A 26,868-nucleotide genomic window follows, 5' to 3' on the forward strand; every position below is an offset into this window, starting at 1 on the left:
CCAAACCTAACTTTTTACCTCCTTTGCAAGAAGAAAAAAACAAAACATCAATGTCTAGTAACTGTGCATACTGTTTATGATGGCACACCACAGGTTCTAAGAATATGGCCCTAACAAGCAGGTGTATATAAAATATAGTTGTTTATCAATAAGTGGTTTTAGTGACTCTCTAGATCAGGGATCTTTGTGAGAAGTTGCATATAGACACAAAATCATTACATCATCAAAAAGAGTGTTCACATATTAGATAATAGATCACCCTCACTGAGGAACAGTGACTCGCCAGAAGTACTACATCTGATTAAGCTTTAACTTTAATGACATAAATGTGTGTGTCTGCATTAAAAGACCCTTTGAATAAGCATATTTACAATATTGGCTAACCAGGAAATGCACTGAAAGTGGCCAGATTAAGCATGTGTATACTGACTCTACTCTCTACTGAGACTATTCTTAGCAGGTTACTTTTTTTAGGTCATATTTCTTTTTCCTTTTTTTTGGGGGGGGGGGGGGGGGGGGGGGGGGGACAGGGACACTTTTTTCCTACTGTCTTTGTCCTATTCTTCAGTGAGGAACCAGTCTCTCTTCCTCTTGCTTTCTACTAAGCAGCTTATACAGAGAACAGAAAGGGAAACAAATGGCAGAGTGTTTGTTTTCTGGTGGGGAGGAACATGTTTCAGGGAGAGTCAAGTCCAAGACTCTCCCTACTGCTGGGAAATGCTGTCCTCTGCTGGCATCGTTGTGACACTGCAGAGCCATGCCTCTCCCGAGCTGTAGCTAGAAGCGGTTTAGAGCAGCTTCAGACTGCCAGTGACATTATTCACCATCTCTTCTTCCCCCATGATTGCCAGGACAGTGCGGGACCCAGACTCCACCTTCCAAAGACCAGAAGGGTTGGTTTAGAGCTCAGCTTTACACATCTTCATGCCAAGCCACTGTACAATACTGACAAAAACTGACTTTGTTTTTAAACCACAACTATTACTACTGATAATGTAACAATATGTTTGGAATGTCTACTTGCACCACCACAGATATTTGGATACAAGATAAAAATTCTTTTACCTGGGTAAGTCCCGCATCTTGGACAAGATATGTGGGCAGACTGAGGCTCATAGCCAGGGCTTGCAGTTCCAGCAGATGAGCCACATTGGTGCCCTGGACCACCACCTTCTTGGCCCTGTATCAGCAACATGAACATGTTTTTTTTCCCTCCGATTGTCAATGTAGATAGCAATCTGGAGCACTATTCTGACACAGGAGGACTTTTAATGAACAAAGAAATGCTGAAAAATATTTAAGAAGAGCTCCAAAATAAAGCATCAGGTCTTCTAGAAAATAATACTGTGGTCTTACCCACTGTGGTCCCACCTCCAGGCCATCTCCCTCCAGCTGTTCTTCTCTTGTAGAGCCTGGTACAAGCCCACAGCAGCATGACCAACCTGAGCAGCCACCTGCACACAAACAGTGTCGAGTTCAATCAATTCAGTGTTACATTTCTCACAAACTTAACATAAAATGACAAAAAACAAAAAAGCAACAACAATACTGTTTACAGTAACACAACATTAAATCTTATGTAACTTCAGCTGTCTCATGAGCTGACATGTGGAGAAGAAAAAGTACCTCAGCTGTAAGCGACAGCAGTATGTAGCAGCTTAATGACTCCCACTTTAACCCAAAATGAGACAAAAAAATATATACACTTTTTATTTTTTTTAGTGCAAAAACCAACAATGGATGAGTGATTCAGATGCGTGCAAGCAGACGTGCCAAGAAGACAGCTGCAGGTCTTTTGGAATTTTCCTTCCCCTTGTTTTTCCTCTTCCTATGGAAGGAAAGCTGTAAACCCTAATTTCATTCCCTTGTTTTCTTTGGTTTAGTAGCAGCTGTTAAAAATACAACATTTGTAATGACCACTCTTGAGTGCCTCCAATGTACATCACTGACCTCAACGTGCATTGTTCATGCAAAGTAATGATGGCTTCATTTGTCAGAATATGTGACAAAGACCAAAGAACTGATTTTGGATGTTAGGACGACCAGGAAACCTGTGGCCTCTGTTTCAATCCAGGGAGTGACAGTACGCAGTGCAACAGTTACACTCTTTTGCATATCCTCTAAGTAAAACCAACTAATAAGATTTTACAGTTTAGTGTAAAATTTCAATCATATATATGTAATCTCTGTAATATTCTAGATATTTGTAATTGAGCTATTTGCATATATTAAAGCTATTTGTTATATTTTGTAACTTTGTAATATATTCTTTCGTTTTATTTAATTCAGTCTGTTACTTTCCTTATCGTCTGGGCACAACTGTAACCACATCATTTCCTCAGGGACACACACACACACGCTGAAAAAATGGTCCCATTGAACTAACCTTCCCAATGCCCATGGCAAGGTCCATATTCACCACAAACACCATCTTGTAAATGAGGTCATCATCACCCTCCTCCTAAATAGCAGACACACAAAGAGACACTGAGATTTGGCTTTGGATAAACTCCACAAGGTCCAATGTACCAAGGTGTACCTGCAGGGATTAAGGCTAGCTTATGGGCACCTCATTCTCCAGCTTGTTGAAGTAGTACATGGCCGCTTCCTCGGCAGACACATTCCGAGTATGCAAGAGTGCCTACAGTGAAGAGGGACAGAAAAAAAAAAAAACGTGAAGTAAAAGTAGACTTTATTTTGGTAGCCAAGAAAATAAGTTTATAGAAATAATTGTCATCTTTTGCAGTTAGTTTCCTTATTGATTAGATATTATTAGGAATTATGTCCGCATATCTAATTATTGGTGAGTCCTTTTTGTTTTAGTTGAGACTGCAGAGCTGTATCCTCGATCAGTCCTTGAAGAAACTGTTCCTGAGGACAAAATAAATCAATAGTCCAAACACTGTAATCTTATTTGGAGCAATGAAGTTGCTATTGTGACTCATTACGATTTAGACAAAGTCAAAGTTAGCTTTATTGTCAAAACCATATGTACAGATCATACATAGGAATTTGAAATTAAAATGCTCCCATGACCCTCAGTGTACACTAAAACAATAACATAAAAAAAACATAAAAATAAAATAGGAGTCTTATGTACAATACATTTAGATTTAGAACAGACATTGGTAGACACATATACACAATGTGCAAGTATGGCTTTACGATTTCCAGTGTTTGTGACACAGCTGTGAGAAACATTCCTAAATTCAGACAAACATTATTTAACACAGTAAGTACCATCAACTTTTAAAGAAATGTGATGCTGTCACAGGATATAAGGTGCACACTGAGGTTATACAGCCCCACCTGTTTGGCCGCCTCCTCTGGGATGTCCAGCTCTCTGAGCTGCTGCAGAAACACTGGGTTGACATCCTGAGAACCTGAGTCTGGGCCTGATTGCTCCGATGGCTCCATTATATCTGCAAAAAGAAGCCGCGATGCTGAACAACCTCCACAGAACGAACCCTGTTGAATTAAGACCTCAGCCATAGCGGCTCACAGTGCATCTCATGATTATTTGCATACATACGAAAGAATGGCATTTGACAACAATTTGGACGGCTGAACCGAATGGCAACAATTAACGTCATGCGGTCTGTCACCTTTAAGAGTTAGGTCTGGTTTGAAAATGAATGAACTGTGATTTGAACATCCTCTATATGGAAGACTAGCGTATTAGGTTAACCAAAGCAGCGCTGTGCAGAACAGCAAAGTAGAATAGACAAGACAGGGGGTGTTAAGCTGTACGCTGGTGCAAACTACGTTGCACACCGTTCAGATTAGCAACCCTAGCCTTGCAGCGTGTGATGGAAAAAATAGCCTTATTCGGGATGTTGCAATGTGACAATAAATATGACTCGATAAATGTTTTATGTGAATATTTTGTGCCAAAGAAATCATGCTAAGATTTCTTTCTACTATTGTCGAGTTACAGGGATAGCTAGCTAAAATTAGCACTAGCCGCTAATGCTAACTTTGCTAGCAACCCAGCCAGTTCGCTGGAGTTACCTGTTCCTTGCAGAAAGCTTGACGACAGGAACAAAAATGGTGTCTGCGGTTTCTCAAAGTCTTAAATTTTCCTTGCGATGGAATAATGTCTGTTCGAATAATGAATTACATTACACGAATTCTCATCTAGTACTGCCTTCGGCACTACTCCATTTTGGTCGATTGTGTTGAGGTGGGGGGGTTAATATTTCTTCTGCCGCTTCTTTTTCTTATACTCTTTGGTTTAATGGCGGTTGTCAGACCAGCTAAAGGTACATTAGCGCCACCTACTGAATTGGAGTGTTACTTGACAAAAATAAATGGAAAAAAATTTTTTTTTTTAAAAAGCTTCTTTCTAATAAATCTATCCTTCTCATAACCACACCAGTTACCTATAGACCTGCAGCAGTGGCTTTCCAATGAGGTCTTCCAAAGTAAAACGAATCTTCAGCGCCTTAAAAGTTCCTATTATGATAATATACTTTTTCTTTCCTGATCAAAGGCCTGACGCTCCAAGTATACATGCTGGAGAGATTTGGGTTGCAGTGCATGCATAGACCAGTTGGATCCTTGTCTATTAAATACAATGTGTGCGCTACTCTGAAACAGGTATTTATTATTTCTTCCATTCAGATCCTGCCAATTTTTCTGAATATTGGCATATCTCATCAAATACTTAATTGAATATTAGATGTCTTCCTGGGTCATTGATGCTCCAGTGCTTCTGCCATACATTTAGGATCTTACCGTTTATCATCAACTAAAGTCAGTGCTTCCTAAATTCCATTAACATGTAGACTTTGTAACAAGGGGGGGATTTTACGCTGGATCTTGGTTTACACAAATATTCCCAGTGTGTACCGAGCGAAGCCCTGCCCTCGCCTCAGATACTCCGACTACTTGTCTGTTATGCCAATTCTGGCATACAGACCACATTAATCCACATCATCAAATTTGCCGATGACACGACTGTGGTGGGTCTCACCAGCAAGAACGAAGAGTCAACATACGGAGAGGAGGTGCAACAGCTAACAGACTGGTGTAGAGTCAACAACCTGTCTTTGAACGTGGACAAAACAAAAAAGCTGATTGTAGAATTCAGGAGAGCACATAAAGATCACTGTCCACTTGACATCGATGGATCCTCTGTGGAGGTTGTCAATAGCACCAAATTCCTTGGTTCATATGTAACATCTAGTCTGCATTGTTTACCTGGTGTAATAGGTGCTAATAAATTATCTGATCTAACAACTATATTCTTTTGACTCTTCTATTCAACCCATGGTGAACCTAACATCATGTCCACCAGGTCTACTGTACACTAATAGATTATCTAGCCTATAAGCTACAGAACAGTCAAGATCTCATTCAGGGCCAGTAACTGTTTTTCACTGACTGGCCAGATGCCCACCAAGAACAACCTGATAAACACTGCAAAAGATTGTTGATTTTATGTTTGGTTTTAATTTGATCTATTTAAGGTCTCAAAGTCAGCTTTCCATCAAATACACTACATGGAAATTGAACAATATGAACTTTCTCAAATGTTTGCCCATATAGTGTTGAGGAGAGTGGTTGATCTCATTTAGAGAATTGCTTGACTCTTTATTACAGACAATATTAATCCCCATTCATATGATGATTGTTACTTTACATTTATTGCTGTCTAGTGCTCCATGGCATGCATACAAAGAATTCCCTATTCCCTGCTCTTCATTTTATTAAATAACAGTGGACTACATATGCCTGTGGTGTATATGATTTAGAATAGTTACTGCTCTGACCTCTGTTGTTTCTCCAAACAGAAAAACAACCACCCAATTGTACAGTCTACCCCTTTGTTTACCCTACTTAGGCATAAAACAGTAATTGTACCTCTATAGAATCCAACTTGGGGAAGATGGGGAGGAGTCAAGGGTGAAGTCAGAGATGCTGGGTCCTCAACTTCTGCAACAAGGCACTCAAATTATACACAGCACCGAAAAGACAAAACAGAGGGAGATTCACAAACAAATATACAAGACCCAGGAGACGCCCACCATCCACGGCATCCAAGGGAGCTGAAGATCCGAGGCCACGCGTCCCGATGACAACCATGCGTCTAACCCAGCTGAGGGAAGAGGGAGGGCCCGGAGGGAGACCTTGGCCTTTTATATGGACTCAGGGACATCGCAAAGGGGAGAACAGTGATGACGATTCTAACAGTATAACTGTCAGTTTTTTGCTTTTTAACGAAAATTGTTAACCTTCAAGATTTGGTTTGGTCCAGGTTACCCACTCCTGGCTGATGCTGAGTGCGAGAGACTGTAGAATGGCTCAGTTAAAAGCCAAGTCTGACTATCCAAAAAAACAAAAACAAAACAAGCAAAAAAACCCCACAAGTGGCAATTAGACTCATAGCAAGGTCCACATGAAAGAAACTGCTTGACTTCCTAGTATTAGTTAGCTTACTTCATTTCTAGCAGAAAACAACATGTTTGAGTTATTTTAGCCAAGATGTAATCGGTGCAGGCAGACCCTTTCTTTCTACACAATACTAATATTGTAATAATAGTGATAATCCATTATCACTATAACCCACATAAAGACTGTTTTGGACAAGTGTGTATTGCTCTGCATATATTTTGCCTGTGACTGCTGCAGGTGACAGAGCTTTCAGTAAGCTAAACCCATCACTTGACTGGAGGCCTCTACAATGATGCTCCCACCTCCTTTCATGTTCTTGACTTGGTTAGACGTTGTGAAATTGCTTAACTATGGAAATAATTCTGTCATCATACATTTGAGGTCATCTGTTGCATTCCAGGCCTCTTGGTGTTGCTGAGCTACTCAGTGCATTTGTTCTTTATAAGAATATACTAGACCCACATCACCCCTACTTGTGGCCCGTATATCGATGTGAAAAATATACTGCAATTTGGCCCTTGAAGTTATTTGGCCCTCTTTGTTGCAGGGCTATGTTAGCTGGTAGCACAGCTGTTTTTAAGTCCTAACATGCCCGAGAGAGTTCATAGTGGTAGGTTTTTGAAATCAAGGAAAAAAGACAGCTTTCAGAATACTTTATTTCATTTGTGAGAATGTTCACCTTCTCTTATTAAACAGGTTAAATCACTACAGCTGCATCTTTAATCAGTATGTACAAAGATATTAACACACAAAATAAGAAACATCCTAAACCTGCTCCTTGCAGAGCCTGCTTTACATTGCCAAATTTATACAGCCTAGATTCCCCCCAATGGTTCTTTGTTCATCACTGAGCTCTCAGCTCAAGATGAACAGACTCCATGTGTTTGTAAAAGTCATTATTACCTGTGTTATGTAGTGTTGTAACAAATGGCCCACATTCTGACACACTGACCCTGGTAATTACACACTTCGGGCTCAAACTGATAAATCTTCATTTGAGTGGAGGGTGGGTAGAAAAAGTCTTTTCTACTGTCACCTTTTTTTGGGACTGGGTACTAGCATACTTCAGTAGTAGATACTCTAATTTACAACTTGTAGTACTTTGTGTATTAAAACATTAAACAACATCAGATTTGAGAAAACAAAAATCAAGTGCACTTTATAAAATATGCATGTAGACTACTCAAACTGTTATATCGTTTCTATAGTTGTGTCAAAATCTGTTTCCCCATTGATTTCCAATCCTACAATCACCTGAAACTAAACAAATTCCCACATAAAGAGCTGCTGTAAATATTAAAAGGAGAAAGAGAGTTCAACACAAAAAGCAGCATCAAAAAATATGTCCAACCATACCCAGCCCGGCTACGCTACAAGCAACATCTACTGAGCCTGGAGTAGTTTGATCACGTTGATCAAATGCCACACACAACTGCAGGACCATAAACTCTATATAGAAAGATAGATGCAGTCACTGGGCCATGGTGACTGCCTTTAAGTGCAAACCATTGATGCCAATACAAATGCAAACTGTATATAAAAGATGGACGTAGCCACTGGGGCTGCAAAATGAAGCCAATGGCACATGTCTCTTAAACCTATATTTTTTCTAATGGCCAGCAGGAGTTGACTGCTCTGGGTGCAAAAACACATCCAGTCGTATAAGAGTGTGAGAAAACACTTTCCTGGTGATGCCGTGGGCTCGTTTCAGGTCCAATTGAATAAAAAAAAGTTGAAGTTCATGAATCATTAGCCGATGAGCATATAGTGCTCCTAAGTGCACCAATCAAATCCAGCCCCTTGGTAAAAAAAGAAAAAGAAAAAAAAGAAAAAAAGGAAAAGAAAGAAAGAAAAGAAAAATGCTCAACTTGAGCTTTACAAAGCCAGAGGTGACGACATCTTTTATATACAGGATATGGCTACAAACCATCCTGTCTACAGACTCCCTTTCAAAAAACATCAACTATTATTTGGTTGTCATGTATCGCTGAGTACAGAATACAGTTTCCAACGCCAGCAATGATGTTTGAACCTTCTTTGTATCAGTTCTTTTTTAGTTTGCTTTGTTAATCAAGCAGTTAGATATTTCCAGCTAGTAGCTAGGCATCCAGCCTTTTTTGAAATCCACAAACAGCCACTTCCAGCTTCAAAGAGGCAACAACCTTATGACAAACTCAAGGCCTCAGGTTGTCAGTCTACCATCATCCATCTTTTATAAGGTCTATGTGGAACACACGAAACACTGTCCAGTTAAAGAACTGCACACAAAAAACATACCAGGAGTGTGATCTATACAATGTCCAAAGTCTAAAAAGGAATGTTAAAATGTACAAAATACAAAAACTATAAAAACTGTGGTTCACACGACACTGCACTTTAACAGTTTGAAGGCTTGTCTTTTAAACAGAGGGACTTTTTGCTTTCCTATTGACTTTCCAGTGACTTGTACACTAGAGACACATCCACACAAATATGAATAAAATCAAGAAACAAAAATGGGGTGAGGTTTAATGTGAGGTTTAAGTACCTTTAAAAAAAACAAAAAAAAAAACCACTTTCTGCTTCCAATCTCTCACATGGGTGTGTGTGTGTGTGTGTGTGTGTGTGTGTGTGTGTGTGTGTGTGTGTGTGTGTGTTTACAGCAGTCCAGTGGGTGTGTGCGATGCTGCAGTACTGGTAGATGGACCTGCCTGAAAGGTATACATGAGTGTTTTTGCTGCTGGGGCTGATAACCATATATCAGCTTGTGTTCCTACAGTACGGTATAGTTGGATTGCTAAGGGGGGAAAAAAATTAGGTCATTGTTTTTTTTAACCTTCCAGCAAAGTATTTGTCACACTAGTTAACAACTAAGTGTGAATCTGCAGCACCTCTGCTGTGCTGCAGCTCCGCTTAAAAAAAATCGTATTACAAATCACACAACATTTACATCAATACAGACAAATGTGTAACAGGCCAAGGTAAACTAAGCAGTAATTAGGCAGCTTCTACCAATGAAAATAAGAGCAGTTGATGAAAGACGGCAGGCTGAGGTAGAGCGTGGCAGCGACTTTAAAATGTTGCTTTGAGCAGTGACTACAAGTTCTAAAATGTGAAAAACATAACCTTAAAATTCAGGTCTCTCTTTTCAAAATACTCTTCATTCTTAGATCCAAAATATAAGAACCAGTTACTTCACCACTTTGTACTAGAAACATAAAACGTGGCAATACACGATGCAGTTTAACAGCCACGAGAATATGGACAACCACATGCACGCACACTCACACATCTATATATAAAGCACCAGACACACACCAAGAAATAACCATACAGCAGCAAAGTACACATGGCATAAGAGGTACCGCTTCATAAAACGGACTCCACAGTGATGGAAGGTTCCTACTTTCAGTCTGCAGACCCGGCTGTCCACCAGCTTTGCTGTACCTTTTGACTCCGGCACATATACTGTAGAGATAAAACACACACTGCTACCATCTCTTTTTCATGAAGTGAGCAGAGCGACAGCGGGTCAGACTGACTTTTTTTTTTTTTTAAAGCATCCACTGAGCTTTTCAATGTCCTGCACTACAGGAAGCTCACAGTGTCCGCACTGTAAAGCACTGTCAGCAGTCACCAAAACACAAAGGCTGCTGAGATGTGAGCTCTAATTTAAACAACAAAAAACATCCTCCTCAAGAGTCCATCTTCCCCTCTGTCCGTTAAAGTTAACTGCCAGCGTGCCCGAGCTGTTTCCTGTAACAGTGGCAGGTGTTACTGCAGTACAGCTGACACACTTCGCCTCCATCATAAGTCAGTGACTTTATTCTCCACAGCAGCAGCAATCTGCTGCAGTCTATAGCCGAGTTGCATCTTCTGGGCTGTGGTGTCCTCCTCCAGCGCCGTGATGATCTGATGGCAAAATAATGAAGAGGAAGAAAGACTGAGAATATAGAAATGACTAACATTAGCTGTTTCTCAGTGAAGATATTCTGTCATATCCATACGTTTTGGGGCAGTAATTCTGCCTGTGCGCACCACCGCAGTGAATTTGAACTCAAACAAACAAGATGTGACTGAAGTTTAGACTTTAGTTTTAATTCAGGGAGTTTAGCAAGACAATTTGTTTGAGTACATTTTCATAGGCTCTAAAGTAACATTGACAAATTTTCTCATCTATGAGAGAGACTGCAAACACTTCAGGAATGGCCAAATCAACAATTTGGTCCATTATTAAAAAGGAAGGCTCTGGCCAGCTTAGCACAACCAAAACACCTGGTAGACTTGACTAGATCCCCTAAAAAGCAGGTTCTTCAGATGAAGGCCAAAAAGAATCAGAAGTGGATGTTCTAATTCAATTCAATCTTTTAAATTTCATTTATGCAGTGCCAAATCACAACAACGGTCGTCTCAAGGCGCTTTATATTTTAAGGTAGACCCTACAATAATACATACAAAGAAAAGCCCAACAATCATATGACTCCCTATGAGCAAGCACTTTGGCGACAGCGGGAAGGAAAAACTCCCTTTGAGCCAAAAGCTCAGACTCCTCCCCGTTTCTAACACTTTCCCCACATTGCTTTTGTCCCCTGAATTAGTGCTGTTAACAGCAGTTTGGAGTAAGGCCTATAGTTACTGCTGTTAATTAGCCTCAACCTTACACTCAGCCACTTTATTGGGTGCACCTTGTTAACACTAGGCCCTCTTCAACCTTGAGAACTGCTTTCATTGTTCCCAGCACAGATCCACCACGGTGCAGGAAACCTTTCTCAGACATTTGGCTGGACTTGTTGTCAGAGCCATCTTGTCTCTCATTCCACTACACCCCAAAGATGCTCTATTAGACTGAGGTCTGCTAACTGTGGTGAGTACACTGAGCTCACGGCCATATTCAAGAAACCAGTTTAAATGATGTGAGCTTTGGAATATGGTGCATTATCTTGCTGGAAACATCAGACATCAGAAGATGGGTCACAAACAGATAGACATGGTAGATTTTGTCATTTTGCACCACCATTGCAAGCGTGAACACTGAAAGACATTAACCGCTGACCACCAAACGGTGACCCTAACTTGTTGGCGGAAGTTGCAGCAGAAATCAATACACATCACACCAGTGTTTTTTGTCATTGTCCAATTTTGTTGAGCTCGTTTCCTGTTCTTAGCTGACAGGACTGGCACCATGTGTGTTGGTTCTGCTTCAGTATCCAACATGTTCTGTAATAAAGCAATGCTCTGCTGCTGTCTGAGCTGCTGTTTCCTTCCGGTCAGTTCAAAGCTAAGGTGATCAAAGCAGGGTATGATCCCCTTAAGAACTGTCGCTCACTGGGTAATTTCTTCTTTCAAACCATTATCTGTAAACCCTAAAAAGATGGTTGTGTGGAAAGATCACAGCAGATCAACAATTTCCAAAATACTCTGGCACCAACCACCAGCAACCGTGCCACATCTAAAGTCACTTGAGTCACCTTTGAAATTCAGCAGCTTGCCCAGGCCCACATGACACAGTGTCAGCCATGTGATTGGCTGGTTAGATATGAACCTTGATCCGTTCACATCCCACAAAAAAGAAGCTGCTGAAACTAAGCAAGGGAAGGATTATTGCTTGGATGAAACGAAGCTCTGGAGTGAATCAGAGGCTCTTTTGTAATGAACATAATGGATTACTTCAGAAAAAGAACCGAATTTTATCAATGAAAAAAGACTTTTCAGAATTTTATGAAAATTTTCTTGATTAATTAAATTGTATTAAATGTGTTTTGCATTGTTAGACAGTCTCCACATTGTTGCATCATGGTGTACTGTTCCACCTCTAGTGGCTGGAAAGAGTAGAAACACACCTGGTCGTAGTATTTATTGATGTACTTGTAGAGCTCGTGCAGTGCCACCAGGTAGTTCAGTTCTCCCGAATAGTTCTGAAACACAAGGCATTGAAGTGAACGGCCACACTGTGTGTGTGTGTGTGTGTGTGTGTGTGTGTGTGTGTGTGTGTGTGTGTGTGTGTGTGTGTGTGTGTGTGTGTGTTCTGAGCCGTGGCTGCACTCACCCTGGACAGTTCAGCTAGAGCAGAGTTCATCTCCTGGTCACTGGCTGAGATGGTCTGCCTGATGTCAGCATAGTACCTGTAATAACATCACTGTAATCAACCTCAAACGTACAACTGATAAAATACGTTTATTTCACAAACACCTGTTCAGTGTTGTCTGAGCAGCTTAAGCAATCCAACCTTTCCACCATCTGTTTGTAGCGGGGGATATCTCTGGCATACAGCAACTTGTTGATGGGCGAATCCTGTTCAAAAAGAAGAAGAACGACATTCAAAGACACAAGAGTAACAGGAGGCTGCTGGAAAACTCGCGTTTTCAAACGTACTAACCCGGCCCAGCTTGTGCTCTGCAATCGTGCACGAGTCCATGAAGGTCTGGGCGATCACAGAGAGCACAGCATCCACGTGGTCAGATGCCTGGATGTCGAAGATAAACTGGGGATTCTTCACAATATTGATCCAGAAACGCAGAGGGAGACTGGAGAAACAGTACCGACAGTATTAGACATGACAGAGTCCCACTATCATCTGCCAGCAGCGGTCTCTATCAGACTATCGTCTACCTGTTGGTCTTCCAAATATGGATGGTCTCTGAGTCAGAGATGCCATGTTGTGCTGCCTGCTCATCCAACAGGTCGAAGAAGTACTTGACGGCGAGCGGGACAGGACGGCTCGTGCTCAGGATCACCGTGAAAAGATCGTCCACAAACTTCTGCAACGTCCCCTGACAAACACAGTAAAGTTCACATTAGAGCATAAGAAAGTGAAAGTGTCAGCACTCTGCTCTTGTCTAGCTAAAAGAATATGTGTGTGTGTCTGTTTAACTTTGTAGCGTTGTAGCTTACAAATTAGGAGAACAGCTGTGTGTAGTTTAAAAAACAGATTGATTTTTAGAAAGTGTGGTACTCCTGTACTCCTCATCTCCTTCCTACAGTCTCTACTCAATGGGACTAGACCCAGATGTGTGTGTTGTACCTTCATGGACAGCAGGCGGGTCAGGTAGATCTCAGGGATGGCCTTGGCCCTCTCTCTCTCCCTCAGGCTGCCTCTGCGGTGTTTGGGCAACTCTGGCTCCTCACTGGCTTTTACCAGATGCCACAGCCTCACTCCACCTTCATCTGCATCCTCCAGCATTGGCGTCTCTGCACACACACAGGTTTGATGCTTGCCTGTGACTCGCTCTCTGGTTTTGCTACTTTTGATTTCCTCCATCTGTCACTTCATGTTCCACATAAACACTCACACAATTTGAAGAACTGAGTAGGGAAATGATCGAATCGTTTTTACTGTCAGTGTAACAGTCAAATAAAGTCTAATGAAAGATGAACTGGCTGACAAGTTGATTTATCTTTTATTTTAACAAACTCACTCTCTCCTGCTATGTAGTCGTGGTTGTCATGGTGAATGTGTTTGGTATGACGAGGGACCAGTGCCACCGTTGCGCCATCTGGGACCTATGGAGGAACACAAACAGCCATAGGTGTTGGCCGTGTCCTATCCCAGGCTATGAAACAGTGTAGTTTGCTTTGTAAAGCATTCAGTGATAACTCTGACCTTGTAATGCTGAAGCGTGTTAAGGCGTTTCCAGTTACCCTGAACCACAGATGTCAAGTCCTCGTCTGACAGGATGAGATGACCGGCAACGCCCGACCTCCACTCTGCATGACAGAAGGCAGACGCACATCAGCACAGTGTTTGTGGGACATGCTCATCTTAGCAAACTCGAGCGACTTAACGATGTTTACAAATTCATTCAGGTGCTCCCATCATCAGCTCAGGCTGATGTTATCATGCAGGTACTGACAGTGCTGTAAAATTTAAATTTACCACGTTTTTCTCTCATCTTTGAGGAAAGTGTTGACAGACTGAGCAGTCAGTGAGCTTGGTTTGGATTTGTTTTTGTCACACTGTAGGGGGCGCTATAGGGCAACAATCATGAAAAGAAGGAACGCTAATTCATGAGCGCCAAATCACAACAGTCGCCTAAAGGCACTTTATATTGTAAGGTAGACCCTACATACAGAGAAAAACCCAACAATCATATGGTAGTCAAGGTCCGACCGATGTTTTCCACATCTGTCCTGCTCTCATGCCCCTAAACCCCAGTCTCTGAGAGCCTAGTCCACAGAAGCAAGAGATATTTATTCTTGTAACACTTTTCACGTACAAAGTTATTAAAACATGGTTGAGCTGTGGTTCAACTCTTGTCCAAGCCATCGACTCCTTGCAGAAAGCCTTTTCTGCTGTCCAGCACTCATTACTTCAGCTTAAACTTGTTCTCAACGCAGACAAAACAAAGCTCATGTTGTTTTCTAAATCAAGGAGACGAGCCCAAACAATCCCATCAGTAACCACTCTTGAAGGTAATAAAATAGAGTTGGTTCACACCTATAAATATCTGGGAATCTTAATTGATGACTCGCTTACCTTCAAACCACATGTAGAGAATCTTGTGAAAAACCTGAAGTTAAAACTGAGATTTTATTTTCAAAATAAGTTGTGTTTCTCTTTTAATACAAAGAAGCGGCTTGTTGCTGCAACATTCTTGCCTGTGCTGGATTATGGTGATATTCTATATATGAATGCTTCTGCTCAGTGTCTTCGAATGTTTGATTCTGTGTATCATGCTTCTCTGAGGTTCATCACTAACCATAAATCTCAGACTCACCACTGTGAGTTATACTCTCAGGTAGGACGGCCTGCTTTGGTGAGTCGGAGGAACTCTCATTTATACAGTTTTATATATAAGGCGATACTTGGGTTGCTGCCTTCTTATCTATGTTCCCTGCTTGTAATGAAACATGCTGGTCGGTATTCTCTTCGTCCGCGTGGCTACTTGTTGCTTTCTGTTCCATTTGCCCGAACTGAACTTGGTAAAAGAGCTTTTGTCCATTTAGCTCCCTCGGCCTGGAACAAACTGCAGAAGGAAAATGACTGAATTCATTTCATTAAGTGCTTTTAAATCTAAACTACGAATCCTTGAGGCCAAGTTCATAACATGCAACTGTTTCAATTAGATTGATTGTCATTTTAACTGACTTTTTTATTTTATTTGTATTCTTTCACTTATTGTTGCACGTGTGTTGTTGCTGCCTGTGTTTGAGTAATTTCTGTAACTGTGAGACATCTGCTGCTGCCCATCTTGGCCAGGTCTCCCTTGAAAAAGAGGTTTTTAATCTCAATGGGATCTTCCTGGTTAAATAAAGGTTAATAAATAAATAATAATAAATAAGATCATAGCAGGAATCAAACGACAGGCGTTCAATAAATTAAACATATCTGTCACAACCCTCAGAGGTGTCAGGCACCACAGCCAAAGCTGAGGCCCCTGAAGCCATCACACAAGTTTACTTGTGAGACACATTTGTGAATGACCTCCCTGATTCAGGTATTTCCTTTGTTGCGATGAACTCGTCCTTACAGCTCTGTGACTTCAGTTGGCTCGATGAAGCTGCACACCTGACTTCTCACGTCTGCTCCCAGTTTATGACTCCATATTTCTGCTGGTGTTTTAATGCAAATGAAGCCCTCTCTTTATAGCAGTCAGTGAAATGTCCTGCCTTTCCCCCCATTTTGTTTTATTGCTTTATTTAATTTGGAGCTATTCTGGTTGATCATACTGAACTTTCTAGTGTAAAGTAAAGTGTAAAGTGTGCGTGTTAGTCCCCGTAGGGAAATAGTTCCTCTGCATTTAACCCATTCACCCAGTGAAGCAGCGGGCAGCCACCAATGCAGCGCCCGGGGAGCAGTGTGTAGGGACGGTACCTTGCTCAGGGGTACCTCAGGGTAGCTGTTCAGTGGAGTCGAACCCCCAACCTTCCGATCATGGGGCCACCACTCTACCTACTGAGCTATCCCTGCCCCAATCCTGTGAAACTAAGCTCTCTCCTCTTCACTCATTTTACGTCGCTCAGCTAATTTGTTTGGTTATATTTTATCGAGCTGTTCCTTTATTTTATAAAGTTTTCAGAGTCTGGTGTGTCACGCAGTGTGTGTGGTTCTCACCCAAGTCCAGCGACTCTGCGTGCGGCCGGTGTGAGAAGGATGTGCCTTTGTACACCTGATCCAGTAGCTTCTCTTTCACCTGGGTAATGGTGTCGCAGTCCAGTACTTTGGAGGGCACAGGCTGGGTCTCATTGACCCCTCCACCCTGCACCAACACATTCAGTGTCTGCAGGGAAAAGAAGAGTGAAAGGAGGGGAAGACAATTAAAGAAAAATACAACCTCCTTGGGAATTTTTCATTAGAGCCAAAATGGTTATTTATTTCAGTCTAGACTCCCCTCACCAGGGTTTTGTACTCTACGTCCTCTCGCAGCAGGCGGTTGTCGTTCAGGGTGTACTTTGCTTTGCCAGTAACAGCATCCACCGGTCCTTTATCTACCTGGTGCTTTATGGCCCTGAACAGCATGTACAGAGGCTCCCCCGCTGAGTCCTACACACACACACACACACACACACAAATAATTAACACACTGCAATGCACCAATTCTTACACAGTGCTTCTCTACACACTTCATGTGTTAAAGAAATGTTCTGCTAAGGCAAACCTTGAGGAAAACCTGAGCTTCATATTTTCAGATTGGTGGAGCAGGTCTCCTGTGAATCAGGAGGTTGGTGGCTGCTACATTCGATAGAAAGCACGTAGGTGCAGAAATAAGTGCTTCTATGTATGAGTGTAAACAGATGAGACATAAAGGAGTAGAAAAGCGCTATATAAGAATCAGTACATGTACTAGAAATGTTTCCACTGTACTGGAGTGACTGGGAGGATTTTCATTCCCCTCTGTGTTTACTGCTGTGTTCAGCAGCGTGGGTAATTTTTCTATTTACATGTTATAGGATATCTAGTTGAGTCATTGGTGCAAATGTCAGCTTTATGCACTGAAATCCTTAACGCAACACAACATGCTCTGAGGGCTCTCTGAATAAACACAAGCACAAATATGTACTTTTCTATGAATGGTGTGATCACAAAAACAATAAATTAAGCATGTTTTTTGGGGGGTTTTGCTGTGGGAAATTAAAGCGTTTGCGCTTTAATGAACAAAAAGGACACAGGTCACAGCTTTAGTGGCTGCTTGTTGGAGCTTGGTCCTAATTTCAAAGTCACTATATTCCACTTTAAAATGCCCCCAAGTAAAATCTCAAAGTCTTAAATGTTTTATATCCCAATATTTTTTAAAAAGACTTATCCCTACTACTGTGCATCACTGCTTTTATGTTGACTCACCCTGAGGAAAGCATAGAGGCAGATAGACATCCAGTTGGTCAGCAGCTTCTCCACCACCGTCTCTGTTCTGCAGAGAATCACACACACTTGCAGCAGCATTGCAGCTTCTGAACATGCTAAAGACTGAATCTATGAGCAGCATCTTACCTTCGTAACATCAGTTTGGGGTTCTTGGCTACATACTGCTCCACCAGATCATTCAAGAGTGTCTTAAGGATGTCTGTGAAATACTCCAGCTTGCCATGAAGCGCCACCGTCAGCAGCGAAGCCACGTAGGCTCGGTCTCTGGGGGAGAAGGTCCGCTGGCTCTCCAGAGTATGGATGAACTGAGAGGAAAAGAGGAGATGAATCCTCGCTCTGCAAAGCTTCATTTTAGCTGTGATTGTGATAGCGACTACCTTGGTGAGGAACAGCTTGCTGTTGAGCAGGTTGGAAAGCTGCACCAGGCCCTGCTCCACCGTCTGCCGCCGACACTCCTGAACATCCAGGTCTCGTCTCAGAGGAGACTCTCGGTGGCCGGGGAAGAAAATGCGCTCGGCATACATACGGTAGTCCAGGAAGGGGATGCCTGAGCCGACCAGGTCACTGGACATATCCATCATCTCCGTCATCAAGTCTGGATCAAAGTGATTAAGAACACAAAGGTCAGAGGCTGCTGCTACAGGCCAGTGCCAGGAGGCACGAGCTTGTAAATAGCAGCTGGCAGAATAAAATCATCTGGGGGTTCTCTGCTCTCAGCCTATTGCAACTATAGAGGTGAAGAAAACTGATGAAACATGGGGAAAAGGCCCTCCTATCTCCCATCTTCATCTATATAGCCGCCGCTCTCTTTTTTCCTCATAATGCTGTACCTGTGAACTCTTTCTTGCAGCGGTCCCTCACACTGGTCTCCAGGTTCTCCAGTTGGATCTGGACCTTCTTATAGTCCCTAAGAGCCTGCTTACTCTTCCTCCTAACAGACGGGAAGAAGGTTTTACATACGATTAGTGGAAATCCAGTCAAATTGTGCAAGAAATTGATTCTGTGGACAGGTGTGTTTCAAATTCAGATTGGCAGTATCTGTAATTCATTCAGTTCATTTTATCGGCTATCTGCTACAGAATTCTGGCTCAGTTGTAGGGGATTAAATAATTATTTCACTCTGTGACATAAATCAATTTATAACTTTCATGTAACGTATCCGGGTATTCTGGGCTTTTGCCTTTATTTGATAGGATGGAGGAAAGTGGGGAGAGAGAAAGAGCAGGTCCAGGGTCAGACTCAAACCTGGGCGTGTGAACTGAGCCTTGAGACATGATTGCATGTCCAAGTGGGTGACCTAAACTGGGACCCAGTACTGCTCATTTCTTTATGTGTGAGCAAACATGAATTCAGCAGGTAGAGGACCACTGTAGCACTCATCTGCACACTAAACACACAAAAACACAGACTCTCAGTCCACCCACTGACCTGTAAATAAGCACAATTATGAGCACAATGAGGACCACTATGGAGGCTCCAACCCCAACTCCAATCTGAGCCTCTAGTGGGAAGGTGGACAGGCTCAGGTTGTCATACTGAACCTTGCCGAGATAAAAGTTCAGGTTGCCCATCTGGACCTGAAATACATGTTAAATAAAAAAAGTGAGGTGCTTTCAAACTTGAGTGGCCCATCAGGCGCTCACACGCTGGTGACACTCTCATATTCTCACAGTGAATTCGGGGAGATTGTCAGAGCCCTCTCGCTTTTTGCCGTTTGGTCCTGGTGCAGGCTGCTGTGGTGGTGGCTCACAGTACAGATGGTTGCTGGTCAGGGTTTTCACAGCACATACACCTTCTCCAATCAACACCACCACCTCCTCTTTAGTGATGGCTAGGTCCAGGTGTTCCCCCTGAGAACAGGCAATAAGACATAAGAGATATATGTTATGTCTGCTTATTTTGTCAGTAAATAAATAAAACTGAAACATCGCTGCTTCTCCTCTCACCTCCAGCTGGATGAAGCTGCCTGGGTTATAGCGATATGCCTTAAGAGGGTCCTGTTGGTTCAGGGGTTGCAGGGTGGGGTTACGCTCATAGCTGAATGGCTCAGAGTTCAAACTGCTGAAGTCAAAGCGCAGATTGTCTAGCAAGAACTCCACTGTGACCTGTGACCACCAGATGGTGGAGTCCACCATCGGAGAGCGGCACAGGATGAGGGAGGAGGAGTTTACCTCACAGCGCTCAACGAACTGATGAGAAAGGCAGATTTGGGTCATTTGGGTTAAAAGGTGTGAACGATCACTCGAATGAACTGCTCTGTGCTGAGCAGCACACACCGACCTGTTTGACGGAGCAGAATTGGTCTCCGGGACAAACGGGGTCAGGAACCATCCTAACAGACCTTCCCAGGGTTTTCTTCCATTGCTCTCCTTTGCTCCTCTTCCTCCGCCGTTTCCTCTTCTTGTTTTGGCCGACCGACTGGAAGCGGGAGAGAGTCACCACCATTCGGGGCTCCTGCACCACATCCAGGTTGGATCCAGACAGCTTGATCAGTCGACCGCCACTGTAACAATCCAATCAACCAGAGCAGGTTAAAATGTTGTGATGCATGCTCAATTGCCCAAGTAAGGAAATCCCAAAAAAGGTGATTCTGTTTATCTGGACGCAGCAAATTGTCATGTTGATCAATGGTCAAGGAACTGACCTCACAGCTCATTGTTCATTCAGTGGTGCTAGTTTCAGTCATTGTGCAAAAGTACTGTTTATAAGGTTGCAGTGCAGTCACAGTTACAACCCGCAGCCAGCTCAGACTGGATGAAAACGCTACGTCCAAGTGAACAGAATCAAGTTTTTAGAGCTTCAGAGGTATGAATACGTTTTGAAGGCTGAATATGTGAGGGCTTTCAGACTTACTGCAGGAAGCTCCTGGCTGGTTCGGCACGGGTGATGTTGGGGTTGTTGGTGTAGTGGTAGGCGGGGCTGCTGAGGTGACGCTGGATGCTGCCGTAATGCAGGGTGATCTGGTGGTCTCCTGTTTTATTACTGCTCCCCGTCACACACTGAACACTGTCACTCTGCACCTCTGACACACTGAGGGGGGAACAAAGAAATGATGAGATCCTAAGGTGACACGAGGAGGTCAAAGGTCAGTCTGACCTTACAACCTTAAATGAAGAAAAACAGTAGCACTGACTTTGCATTAACCACAAACAGGCCATTATACGTGTGTGTCTTACATGTTACAGGGGACGTCCCCGACAGTGATGGTAAGGTCAGCGGGGCGACCCGTTAGAAGGTTTTGGCCAGTGATGTTCAGCGATGTTCCCCCCGCCTTGGGGCCTCTTTCAGGTGACACTCCCCTCACAACTGGGTTCTAAGACGAAGGAGAGAGCAGCTGTATTTCACAGTGTAACACAGCTGTTTACTTCTTGTTGCATATTAAGAAAGTCTGTCGATAGTGAGAAACAAGGACTTTTGGACTGGCTTGTGTCCTTTCCCAGTTTGCCAAATCCAAGAACTTATTCTTACACTTGGATCCTCTCAGCCTTAATAAGACAGAGATCCAAGGAAATATATGGAAAGAAATTCCAGTGTTTATGTTAAACTATTATCTAATATAGGGAGATGTATTTACACAGATTTATTTAAAAATGTGGACTTGTTGAGAAATATTTGTGATTACTGATTGTGTGGTTAAAATCAATTCATCTTAAATGGTTTAAGAAAGGTAAAACTTGGCAAAGATTTCTTGTTTCTTAGATGTGCGACTTCTAATATTGTATGAAATATACTGTTAAAGAATGCAGCTCACATTATGTTATTATGGATATGTGGACCAAAGAGAACTAACAGAAATAATAGCAGATGTTCTCTGCTTCAAACACCTCCAGTGTTAGAACCACAATTTCATTATTTTATAAACAATTAATAAATAGAAAGAATATTATACTAAACTTTCACCTCTTAAAGTCACATTTTTCTCCCAGCATTGTAGGTTTTAGTGTCCTTTGATGCAACAAAAATGCCAAGTTTCACAGACAGGTCAACAAAATCTAATTTACTCTACCTGAATTTAATATACCTGGTAGCTGAATTTCTGTCTGGAGAGGCCAAATTCTCCTCCATTCACTCTCACAGACACATGGTTCGTCTTTAATCCGCTGGCTTTGGTCATGCACACGATTCTGGAAGACCAACATTGCTCTTCAGAAAACCAAGTCATGTTTCTGTAGTTTTCTGATCAGTACAAAACGAGTCTATGAGAAACTACAGTAGTGCATGCATACCTAGAGGAGACCTCATACAGGTTGGAAATCACTGTGCAGGGCACGTCAGCTACTAACACAGACTGGACGATGTCTTCAGCCTTCTGACCCAGGTTGGAGCCGGAGATGGTCACCATGGTGCCTCCTTCCAACAGGCCAGAGAGTGGGTCCACCTGATTGGAGGCAGGAACAAAAAATCCAAACAACCTTTCTAGTTTTTGACCAATGCAAAAGCATTCACAAAAGAAAAAACAGAGGTCTAACCAAGTGTTTTATTACAATAAATTCAAAGCAAGTGGTGAAGCCACAAATGCGAACACATATTTTTAACGCTGTAAGACCCAACCCATCAAAAATGTACCCATCAGAAAATTCTGATTATTTGGAACTGAGATGTTTATTAACCCTTATAACAAAATCCACAAACGGTCTTTTTGCTGTATCATGTTGTGAATGATATATTTTTATTGTATCACATTTGATACATTGGGAGTTTCTGGCAACTTTTTGTTAACAACAATGTTAATTTTAGACAAAAAAAAACCATTTTGTCTATAACATTTTGAAATTATGGCAAGTATTGATCACATTGATGAGAGAGGTCTCAGAAACTCGTGTATCAAATATGATACAAAGGGCATTATAGGGTTAAATTCAGTGCAACTTACACTCTCTGAGGGCATTATTATCACTGACGTTTAACACAAAGAAATACTCATCAACCAAAAACTTTTTCAGAGCAGGACTAACAGTATGATTTCCCTCAGAACCTTAAAGTACGTGAGCAACAGCTGTGTCACCATCTTTAACAGCTAATAATTCATTTTCCAAAATATAAACGGATGTAAACTCCCCATATCTTGCGTCTTGTTAAAGTTAACATCTGCTACACATATACTGCTTCACTGTTTCTGAAAAAACGTGGTCAGTCTGTGTCCAAGTAACCCCTGTGAGCCAAAAGCTCGAAAGAAAGCTTATTTTGAAGGCATAAAATCAGAATTGTGTTTGTACATTTAGCACTCAGATCATTGGGAAGCTTTATTTAAAGAGGATCTGCTGTTTTTCCTCATTTTCTATCAGACATACTGTTCCAGTTTTTACTTTTTTCTACTCTTGCCTCTGTATGATGTTAAAGAGAAGGGATATCCTCAATTTCGTTTTCCCATTTCCGACAGACAGCTCTGGCTTTGAGCAGAGAAGAGCCTTCCACCTGCTGTTCAAACTTGTGCTTCTGAGGGGCAGCCAATCAGTGGCAAGTTGGTGTAAAGCTTAAACAGATGAAGTGATGAGCTGATGAGGCCTAGTGTAAGATAAGGATGTATTACATCTTCGAATAATGACTCCACTAGAACACAAATGATCTCCAGTATTATAATATCTTCCACTGTCTCAAACCCAAAAGTATATCAACAACATGTTCCGTCTAACTGGTGATGGCTGATCATCATTTTTCTTGTAATTTTGGGACAATAAGTAGTAAGTGATAGTGATCAGAAGAAAAAGTGAAAACTTGACAATAAAGCCTCCAATTATGATTGTAAGCAGTTCAAATCTAAATCCCAGTGCACTGTATTATTTCCCACACTCTGAATACTCACAGAGTGTATGACGGGAGCAGGGCACGTCTGCTGCACAGGTTCACTGCACGAGTTTGAAAACAGGCAGCTGGCCTGGGGACCACCACACCACGCACAGCCGTATTTTGGGTCTGCTGTGTGGCAACGGCTGCAGTCAGATCGACCCACAGAGCAGTTGTACAGAGTCACTGAAAGCACAGCAGACATAGAGGAGCAGCAGACAGTTAACATGTGCTCATAATGAAAACTAACAGCAATATGTTTAAAGCACAACAAACAAACTTAATATGACCTTACCATAGAGATCACGAGAAGTGTCTACATGGAAGGTGTCCCTCCTCTTCACATACACCAATGCATTATACTCCTGCACTGGAGCAGAGTATGTGTACTGGACACAAGAAAAAGGTCCCATTTTTTAAGGTAACATTAAAACTAATTATTCATTATCAGTTACACTCCAGACAAGCGCTGCTTTACAAACACAGGTAGCAGAAGAAGGGAAATGTTCATCCTGCCCGGGGAGGGTGAACCGGCCTTCATTTAGTTTTACTTTTGCCTTTATTTAATACTGAAGGTAGCAATTTTATGAAGGTACTAATCCTTTATAAACAATATCAGACCTGGTGTAGCTGGCATGTGATGTCAAAGCTTGATGGGTTCATGTCATCTGGCTCCACGTAGGCGTCTACCACCACCGTCTGCCCTTCAATAACCAACACACACTCGTAGTCCAGCTCTGCATCCTGAACACACAAACACTGCATGAAAGAGTACACCGGGCAGGCAGCTAACAGGCTCGATGCTGTTGTGTGCTGTACCTGATACAGATGGAGGTTATGTGCCAGTAAAGTGATCTTTCTCTCCACTCTGACAGGGAGCAGTGACGAACCCTGGACCTTCTCAACACACGGACAAGCTGAGGAACCCCAGCTGACATACGAGCCCTCGTCCCCCTGCAGGAGAACAGATCACACGTGTTTATATTCACACACACGCAACATTTACAGTGAGGTGGATCGAACGAACCATTTAATATATTCATTCTTGTTCAGGGTCAGTTTTTACTTTCCCACAAGGGACTGCAATTGATTTCAGTCAGATGTAGGGAATCATGGGGGGGGATGTCGGGATGGGGGCGTGCTCAAGGTGGTGAAGATTTTTGTATAGAGATAATGCAATGAAAGAGAGAGTCTGGAAAAAGGAAAGGTGAAGATATTTAGACAAAAGAACAACTGCTGCAACTCAGGAGCAGCCGGGTTTCTTGAAGTCAGTCTGTGCAGTGAAAGGATACAGATTCCAGGTGTGAGACGGAAGAGGAAATGCAGGGAAAGAATGAGAGACTAGGGAATCAGTTGTGAGCTTTGTTCCTATAGTAGGACTCCAGTCAGAAGCTGGAAGCACAGGGAGGGTGCTCACCCTTTCCAAGAAGAAGAAGAAGTAGAAGCAGGAGGAGGATTGAGGCGGCTGAACTCACCGGGAGGAAGCCATCAGCTGAATCATACTGGTAGTCCAGCTCTGAGTCAGCATTCAGCAACTGGGGAGGGTAGGACTGGGACATGCGGTCAACCTCCCCATCACCTGAGAGCACGGTGGCAGCTGAAAATGTAGCCGTGTCATTTTCTGCCTGGACAGCACCCTCAGTGTAGTTTTCTGCTTCCTTTCGCCAGAGTGGCACCTCAGAATCAGCAGTTGGGCTTCCTGCCTCAGTGTGCAAGTCTTGCAGTGGTACCAGTGTGGGTGTCTGGGTCGAGTCCAAGTAAAGGGAAGGCTCAGAATCAGCCGGTTCACCCATATGGAAAAGTGTGGGCAGGGGAAAGCCGGGCAGCACCATGGTGGGAGCCTCTGCCAGGGTCAGCGCTTCTTTGGCTGCCTGCCGTTCGCTGGGGGGTAAGGCCGTCACCACCTCCGGTGGCGAGGAGTCTGGGATCATCAGAGGCACGACAGGGTCCAGGTCCCCACTAAGACCATCAGCCACGGTGACGGGCATCAGCTCTGCCGTGGCCATCGTGACACTCTGTGTAGCTACAGCATCTTCCCAGTCACTGTGTGTGACAGTCTCAGAGGCTTCACTCTCTTCTTCTTCTCTGGTGGTGACCTCCAGGCCTGGAGAGGTGCTGGGTGGTAGAGTGGGAGGCTGAGGGGGCAGGGTCGTGCCCAGGTGGGTTGGCTCATGGCTGGTACTGGTGTATGAAAGAGTAGGCGTTGTTAACTCCTTAGTGGTAGCTATGGTGATGGCGGCTGCGGTTGTTGTTGCTGTCTTCGTCGTGGCAGTAGTTGGTGTGGTAGGAGGAGTTGTGGGGGTAGCTGTTGTGGTAGTGGTGGCTGTGATGACTTTAATAGCTTTGGTTGTAGGAGGAGAGGAGGTAGGTAGTTTAAACTGGGGGAGGAGGAGGAAAAGACGAGGAGAAGGTGAGGCAGAAGGAAAAAATAAAAAGGAAAAATCAAGGAAAAAAGACAGACCATGTGATCTGAGGTTAATGTGGCTCATGACACCTGAAAGACAGTGATTTGTGTTAGCAGCACTGATTTTAACCCATCTTAAAATGCCTCTGGGCAACTGTTTTGAAGTGTTATAAAAACAAACAAACAACTAATTTCAGTCGGTTTTACTGCCCACAACCTCTAAAAGGTTGTACCACATTAAACAAGAGTCCACTCATGCAAAGTGTAACGACAGTGCAACTATTCTTCAGTTCAAGACTCCACAGGAAACCTTAATCAAAGAGAAGAATGCACATCTTTGGCTTATGGGTGATGAACTGACTGATGAATGCAAATGACGCTCCAGTTCAAACTGGTGATCAGTCGGTGCTGTTCCTACAATGTCTGCATGTGACGTCACGCTGCAGCTTACATGTTGGTTGTAGATGATCACTCCCTCCTCACAGGTGGGCTTGTGGGTACATGCATGCTGGTGGACGCACCAGTTACAGCCCCATCGGCTTAAAACACAACCGCGGCATCTGCACACAGACAGGATAGAAATTGCCTTAGCGACTGTACAAGCCTCTTTTCAAGATGAGAGGTAAACAGTGATGCAGGATTAGGAGCTATGAGAAGAACGGCTCTAATAGAAGCAGATCTAACTGTTGGAAGTCTCACAGATTAATCAACACGCACCAATCTGAGTGTGTGCGTGTAATTTATGACAACACAGGTTATTATTAACTCCTAAATACAATGAAAGTGTTATTTGGGATTTACACAACACTACAATCATTATAAGCCATATTTAGTGAAACAGGATGTACATGCTACTTCAAGTCTGGAAATTTATTCAAGTTTTAAAGATTTTAAATTTCTTTTATGTACAAACTGAAACCCAGTACAACCTCTGACTGTCATTCTATTGTTTTGGCTTCATGTGAAGCCATTCTCTACTTGTGTCTTTCATTATATGTCTTTCATA

General features: G+C 42.7%; 2 protein-coding genes across 3 annotated transcripts in view; both read right to left on the bottom strand.

The window, feature by feature from the left end:
• Window positions 1-498: 498 nt before the first annotated feature.
• On the bottom strand, window positions 499-4,211 carry si:dkey-19e4.5 (UBA_like_SF and PTH2 domain-containing protein). The gene is made up of 7 exons (XM_040003078.1): window positions 4,012-4,211; window positions 3,310-3,422; window positions 2,570-2,641; window positions 2,387-2,461; window positions 1,357-1,454; window positions 1,066-1,180; window positions 499-875 (listed from the first exon to the last, which is right to left on the bottom strand). The coding sequence occupies exons 2-7, from the start codon at window positions 3,415-3,417 to the stop codon at window positions 789-791; spliced, it is 555 nt and encodes a 184-aa protein (XP_039859012.1). The 5' UTR covers window positions 3,418-3,422; window positions 4,012-4,211; the 3' UTR covers window positions 499-788.
• A 2,823-nt stretch (window positions 4,212-7,034) lies between these two features.
• plxnb1b (plexin b1b) overlaps window positions 7,035-26,868 on the bottom strand; it is a 100,636-nt gene continuing 80,802 nt past the window's right edge. The window contains exons 10-38 of one of the 2 annotated variants that reach the window (XM_040003069.1): window positions 26,314-26,422; window positions 24,934-25,836; window positions 24,278-24,412; window positions 24,080-24,202; window positions 23,754-23,847; window positions 23,478-23,644; window positions 21,901-22,052; window positions 21,696-21,798; window positions 20,851-20,987; window positions 20,528-20,704; window positions 19,955-20,177; window positions 19,621-19,863; window positions 19,345-19,524; window positions 19,103-19,251; window positions 18,505-18,605; window positions 18,052-18,269; window positions 17,801-17,979; window positions 17,654-17,720; window positions 16,709-16,855; window positions 16,427-16,592; window positions 13,976-14,079; window positions 13,791-13,875; window positions 13,397-13,563; window positions 12,985-13,145; window positions 12,752-12,899; window positions 12,602-12,666; window positions 12,422-12,497; window positions 12,216-12,290; window positions 7,035-10,287 (exon numbers count right to left, since the gene is read on the bottom strand). In XM_040003069.1, coding sequence (XP_039859003.1) covers window positions 10,183-10,287; window positions 12,216-12,290; window positions 12,422-12,497; window positions 12,602-12,666; window positions 12,752-12,899; window positions 12,985-13,145; window positions 13,397-13,563; window positions 13,791-13,875; window positions 13,976-14,079; window positions 16,427-16,592; window positions 16,709-16,855; window positions 17,654-17,720; window positions 17,801-17,979; window positions 18,052-18,269; window positions 18,505-18,605; window positions 19,103-19,251; window positions 19,345-19,524; window positions 19,621-19,863; window positions 19,955-20,177; window positions 20,528-20,704; window positions 20,851-20,987; window positions 21,696-21,798; window positions 21,901-22,052; window positions 23,478-23,644; window positions 23,754-23,847; window positions 24,080-24,202; window positions 24,278-24,412; window positions 24,934-25,836; window positions 26,314-26,422 — 4,759 coding nt within the window. In that variant the 3' untranslated portion in view covers window positions 7,035-10,182. Of the gene's footprint in view, window positions 10,288-12,215; window positions 12,291-12,421; window positions 12,498-12,564; window positions 12,667-12,751; window positions 12,900-12,984; window positions 13,146-13,396; window positions 13,564-13,790; window positions 13,876-13,975; window positions 14,080-16,426; window positions 16,593-16,708; window positions 16,856-17,653; window positions 17,721-17,800; window positions 17,980-18,051; window positions 18,270-18,504; window positions 18,606-19,102; window positions 19,252-19,344; window positions 19,525-19,620; window positions 19,864-19,954; window positions 20,178-20,527; window positions 20,705-20,850; window positions 20,988-21,695; window positions 21,799-21,900; window positions 22,053-23,477; window positions 23,645-23,753; window positions 23,848-24,079; window positions 24,203-24,277; window positions 24,413-24,933; window positions 25,837-26,313; window positions 26,423-26,868 lie in introns of those variants that run through there. The other variant, XM_040003070.1, reaches the window with a different exon arrangement.

The sequence above is a fragment of the Simochromis diagramma genome, unplaced genomic scaffold, assembly GCF_900408965.1.
Source record: "Simochromis diagramma unplaced genomic scaffold, fSimDia1.1 OVJJ01000646.1, whole genome shotgun sequence".
In the NCBI taxonomy this organism is placed as follows: Eukaryota; Metazoa; Chordata; class Actinopteri; order Cichliformes; family Cichlidae; genus Simochromis; species Simochromis diagramma.